This window comes from Chrysochloris asiatica, unplaced genomic scaffold, assembly GCF_000296735.1.
Source record: "Chrysochloris asiatica unplaced genomic scaffold, ChrAsi1.0 scaffold00262, whole genome shotgun sequence".
NCBI classification, from domain to species: Eukaryota; Metazoa; Chordata; class Mammalia; order Afrosoricida; family Chrysochloridae; genus Chrysochloris; species Chrysochloris asiatica.
The window spans coordinates 416,372-422,495 of NW_006408780.1; the positions used below are offsets into that span (position 1 = coordinate 416,372).

At 50.4% G+C, this 6,124-nt stretch overlaps 1 protein-coding gene across 1 annotated transcript in view; it reads right to left on the bottom strand.

Moving 5' to 3' along the window:
- The window catches only part of LOC102824676 (plectin-like), a 70,906-nt gene that overhangs the window by 8,170 nt on the left and 56,612 nt on the right, over positions 1-6,124 (bottom strand). Inside the window, exons 12-14 of the mRNA XM_006874121.1 lie at positions 2,884-3,025; positions 2,626-2,777; positions 1,778-1,983 (exon numbers count right to left, since the gene is read on the bottom strand). Coding sequence (XP_006874183.1) covers positions 1,778-1,983; positions 2,626-2,777; positions 2,884-3,025 — 500 coding nt within the window. The remainder of the gene's footprint in view (positions 1-1,777; positions 1,984-2,625; positions 2,778-2,883; positions 3,026-6,124) is intronic.

Here is a 6,124-nt window from a genome sequence, read left to right on the forward strand (position 1 = left end):
TGTAACCATGGCAATGAAACAATATACAACAGAATGAATGTAAAACTAATGTTCTCCCATGTAAACTATCACATAACTCACAATAAAACATTTTAAAAATGCAAATAAAAATACTACATGTGTACGTATTTTTTGTGTACGAGCTTTAACAAGTTCATATAAAACTGAATAGGAAAAAAGAAAAAGAATGAAATTTTTGACTAACTTTTTGGAGGCCCTTTGTACAAATGTGACTCAAAAAAGTGACAACTCCTTTTCGTCTCAGACCCCCTTTGCCACTCTCTCGCAGAGATTGTGGTGTGTACCTTTCCAAATCTTTTTCACTGGGGCAACAGACTTTCCTTCGGCAATTTCCCTGACTTGCTGCGTGGATTCAAGGAGTAATACAGCTCCCTGTGCTTGGTGGCTCTTCACAACCACCTAGCTGTTGCCTAGCCACCTGCCTCCAACACTGCTCCAATGCCATGGGGTCTGGCTACAGCCAGGGGCTTCGGGAACTCTGCTACCTGGAGCTGGACCCCCAGAGACTTCCAGTCTTGACCAGACTGCCTTCGGACTCTACCAGGCCCAGGGCCAGCAATGGAGAAGTGGTGAAGTCTCCTCATGTGGGTGCGATCTTGGGGACCTGCTAGGTGGCTAACCAGCCCTCCCTGGGCAGCCTTGACCTGTACTTGTCATGTGACTCCTCTAAACTGCAAGCAGCAGCAGTTACCCCGCAATCCTTGGCTCTCTCTTCTCCCCCCCCCCAAAAAAAATATAATAAAATAACCTGTTGCTGTAGATTCAATTCCAAGTCATTGTGACCCCACGTGTTACAGAGCAGAACTGCTCCAGAGAATTCTCTTAGCTGTAAAACTTGTGGAAGTGGATTGCCAGGACTTTTTTCCTTGGCACCACTAGGTGGGTTTGAACCGTCAAACTTTAGTAGCCAAATGTACACTGTATATGCCCCAAGGACCTAACAGTCACTCAGTGGACTAAAAATGATGTGTTTTTCTTTCTTTCACTGACAGTGAATTAGATCTCCCTTTCATCTAATCACCAAAGTCATCCTGCCATACCTCAGTTTCTCAGGATCAGACGCTGCCTTAGCAGGTCTGGGATACCACTTCCCCCGGGGCAGCTGTGCTTCCCCTATGAGATTAGGTCAGGGCCCACAGGTATGACTGACAAGTGCATGATGGGCTGCCAAGGGACAGACAGACACACAGGATTGGAAAAAGGCCCCCAAACCAACAGAAGGAAAGAAAATTGGAAAGATCTGACTGTCAAATGCAATGCTTGACCCTCTATGGGTTCCTGGTTTGCAAAGAAAATAAAGTCTTGAGATGCTAAGGAAATGTGACTATGGACCAGATATTTTGCTAGATGCACCATGGCACTGTGGTTATGGAGGACAACATTGCTATTTTAAGAAGATGTATGTACACTGATGCACAGGGAAACATTTAGGAGTCCGGTGTCTGCTGCCTGCAGCTACCTCCAAGGCATTTGGCAGAGACAGAGAGCTGGCTAATTAGGCAACACACACATGGCTAACAGTTGCACAGAGACCTACATGTAGAAGGACACCATTTAGGTCATGGGTACCCGAGCTGGCACTGGGTAATTTTTTACCATTTTCAGATGCCTAGAAATTGTCTGATAAAAACATAGGGGTGGGAAGAGTTGTTGCAAGGTGCGTCCAGGCAGGCAGGGGGTGGGTAGGCTGTTTGCACAGAGTGCCCACCAGAGAGGCTGTGGCAGGCAGCGGCACCCTCCCTGGAACGGTACTGACCTCAGGGCAGCGGCCCTACCCATGGCCGCACGGCACAGCGAGATGCGCTCCATGACATTCTGCAGCTCCTGGCTCCGGGCACGCTTGTCCTGGATGATTTCATCGCGTCTCTCTTCCTGGGCACGTTGCTGGGTCTCCCCGAGCAGAGCCAGGCGCTCGTGAAGCTCCACAATGGACATCTCGCCCTCCAGCCCGTACCCAGGGATCTGTGGGGTTGCATTAGGCTAGCAGCATCCGCTCTTGCAGGAGCACAAGCCGGCATAGGTCCAGGGTGCAGTGGCTCAGCCTGCACACCCTCCACAGCCCATGCCCCACCTGCCTTGGTCAGCCCTGGGCCCTGGTCTTTCTGCTGCCCCAGTGCTAAGGGCATTGTTCAGACCTCACTCCAATGGGCGCTATCCTGGGAGGGTAACCAGGGAGCCCAGAAAACAGTCTGTGGGATGGGAGTCTGGGCTCCTGCTGCAATCCCTGTCTTGCCCAATATTGTTGTTGTTGTTGTTAAGTACATGCTCCCTGCCCTCACCCAGGCCCTGGATTTGACCCTTGACCTCAGCTCTGTCAGCCTGCACCTCTCCATTTGAGGGTCCTGAAGGCTGTTCTACTGCGGCAGGCCCATGCTTCTGAAGCCCAGACTCTAGCTGGCTCACGTGACTTTCCCAGGCCTGGCTTCCAGGCAGCCTTCTGATCTACCCCCAGGGATTACAGGGGTCTTGGTCAGTGTCTGTCCTGAGACAGGACTGTGACATCCTGGGGCCAGACCCAGGGCGTCAAGCCCCGTGGCTAGTTGGGGTGGATTTGGGCGTGGTAAGACACAGGGGTCCCCTCTAGGTCCCTGGTGTGGTCCTCACCTGGGTCAGGTCCACAAGCTTGCCCTTGCGCGTGGGCTGCGTCTCCATAGCACGCAGCTGGGAGATGAGGACACACCTCTGCCGCTGCTGCTCCCTGGCCTCCTGGGCACTTTGCTGCAGCAGCGCCCGGCTCTCTTCCATCACCTCCTGAGCTGGGAGCCAAGCCGGGAGCTAGTGGGCCAGGCAGTGGCCTCCATGTGGAGTCCGCTACCTGGCCCACTCCCCAGCACACACAGCATAGTGGCTCGCCCGCCATACCTGCCTGTCGGCGGCCCTTCAGAAGCTTCAGCTGTGCCGCCTTGACGTTCTTCTGAGCTTCTATCACCTGCTCCACCAGCTCCTTCATGGATCTCTGCTCCTGGAGCTCCCTCTCCGCACACAGTTGCATCAGTGCCGCTGTCTACTGGACAATGGGCCACATGGTGTCGGGGAGGGCCCAGTGGAGAAGGATGAGGTCTGGAGGCTACTTAGGAACCCAGGTCTAAGCCAAACAGCAGCTGGTGAGCCCACTGAAGCTGGGCTGCCTGGGACGTTCCACTGACCACACTCCTCCCAATGTGATCTGAGGGTGGTGACCCTAGAACCACAAAGCCACCTTCCCACATCTGAAGATGAAGCTAGTGAGGGAGTCAGGAGAGTCCTAGAGAAACTGAGGCAGCAACACTGGATTCACCTTGAAACTTGGCCCCCAGATAGAAAACACAATGGTGCATTGAGTCAACGCTTGTAGATTAGCTGGGGCTGGATGCTCCAACACTCCCCAGGCCACCACAAAGGACATGCCAGGCCCAAGGGATCACCTGGCTCCTCCATCGGATGTCCCCTCCCTGGAGGACACCACTCATGGCTGGTCCTGACAGTTATCCCCACGCTTTTCTTTGTCCTTGTGCCTCATAAGGAAACGTCCCTGACCAACAGAATGTGGCTTAGAACTTCTAATCCCTGTATGCATAGTGGGCCTGCATACTCCTTTCTCAGTGTAACTTCTTTTGTGCTGAGAATCATCCTGTCATTGCAGTTTCTGTACGTTTCTGTGCACGCACAACTTTGCTCCATTCTACCATTGGTGACTATTTTAGCTAGCGCTGGCTTTAACAGAAATCTATTCTCTCATAGGTTAGCAGGTTAAAAGTCTGAAATCTGGGAGCCAGCTCTGTGGGAAGGCTTTCTCTGTCTACCAGCTTTGGGGGAAGGTCCTTGTCTCCTTTCAACATCTGTGAGTGTAATGTCCCTTGGAGATGTGTTTGGCATCCATCTTCCCCTGGGTCTAGGAGGTTCTCAGCGCAAAGACTCTGGGTCCAAAAGATGAGCTCTGCTCCTGGCTCCTTTTATTGGCCTAAAGTCCCTCCTTTTCTGTTCACTTCTTTCTCCTTTTCTCTCTTGTAAGATCAAAGGTGATGTAGGCCACACCCCTGGGGAACTCCCCTACATTAGATCAGGGTTATGTATCAAGGCTGGAACATTTTATACCACCGGGAGATAAGGAAGTACTCAAAGAAACACAAGGATGGGGGCATGTCAAAGAGATGTAGGAGCCACCTGAAAGAGACCACAGTGGTCAAAGCAACAAAATAAATGAGGTAGCCTTGGATTCTAACAACAAGAATCAAAGTAAATATTCATCAGTCCACACTGAAATGAATACAAAGGAGCTTCAAAAAGTTCATGGACAAATGGAGTTGAAAGATAATGGAAAATTTCCACAAACGTCTTGAAGGCCCCGTTTAAATGAAGGAATGAATGAATGAGGGAGAAGAGATACCTCTGTGCAGTAGGATTCCAGGTAACTGGTGTAGACACACAGTCCTCACAGAGGTGAAGCTGAAGCCCTCTTCTCCTGGTGTGTGACCATGCTTACTGACTCACTTCCAAAGAGCAGAGTATGGAACAGGGAGGGAAATGACTACAGTGGAAAATCAGGCCAACACGATCACAGCCCAGGCCAACATCAACAGCGCTAAGTTATGTTGAAAGCATGTGCCTTCAATGACTGAATGAGAAGGTCATGGTGTCCTCTTTGTGATCTTCCTACCAAAAACTCATGTTGTTTTTGTTAAGTGCCATCGAGTCGATTCTGACTCATAGTGACCCTGTATAGGGTGTCCAAGGAGCGGCTGGTGGGTGTGAACTGCCCACCTTGTGGGCCAGTGCTTTTCCTATAGGGTCACACCAGGACTCTTCAAACATGTAACTGCAGGCTAATTATGAGAGAACCATCAGACAAATCCCAATGGAGGGACACTCTACAAATGTCTGTTAAGGTTACCAAAAACAAGAGAAGTTTGAAGAATGGCGATAGCTCAGAGGAGCCCAAGGAGACGGGATAACTAAATGTCAGCTGTAGTTCTGTGTGGGATTCAGGGACAGAAAAGGGACGTCAGTGAGAATATTGGTTGTGGTAGCTAATGTTTTGTGTCATCTTGGCTTGGCCAGGATTCTCTGTGGTTTAGCAGTGAAGGTAAGATCTAACGTGATGTAGTCACGCTCATGACGTAAACTGATGTGATGTAATGATCCTGTAGCTTGTAAAGCCTCACATCTAGGATGTTAATGAGGTTGGAGGCAATCTACAGGATTAGGTTGCACCTTGAGCCTGTCTCTTCTGAGCTATAAAAGGAGGGAGGTGAGCAGAGAGGAGGGACCCCCCCCCCCCCACCCCCAAGGAAGAAGAGCCAGGAGTGGAGTGTCTCTTTGGACTTGGGGTCCCTGCACTGGGAGGCTCCTAGATCCAGGGAAGATTGATGCTAAGACACATGGAGAGCTTCAAGGAACACTGGGCCTGTAGGTGCTAAAAGGAGACAAGGACCTTCCCCTAGAACCGACCTACAGAAAGCCTTTCCCTAGAGTCGGTACTCTGAATTTGAACTTTTACACCTCCTAACCTGTGGAGTCCTGGTTTGGCATTGTGAGTTAATGCGCCAGACTGCAAAACCATTTGAACTGCAAGGTTGGCAGTTCAAGCTTATCAGTTGCTCCTCAGAAACCCTATGCAGGGTTGCTATGGGTCGGAACCAACTCAATGGCACTTAACAGTAACAACAAATTGTGAGAGAATAAATTTCTGCTTATTAAGGCCCCCTACCCCTTGTAATAAAGAGCTCTGGTAGCGTAGTGGTTATGAATTGGACTACTAACCTCAGGGTCAGCAGTTCGAAACTACCAGCTCCTCCGTGGGAGAAAGATGAGACTTTCAGCTCCTGTAAAGATTTACAGCCTCGGAAACCCTGTACAGGGTCGGTATGAGCTGGAACTGACTCCACGGCACATAACAACAACAACTTGTAATAGGAGTCCTGGTGTGGTGCTGCGGGTTAATGTGCCAGACTGCAAAGCCATTTGAACTGCAAGGTCGGGGTTCAAGCTCACCAGCTGCTCCTTGGAAACCCTATACAGGGTTGCTATGGGTCGGAACCAACTCTATGGCACTTAACAACAACAAACCCCTTGTAATAAGGAGCTCTGGTAGTGTTGTTGTTGTTGTTGTTAAGTGCCGTTGAGT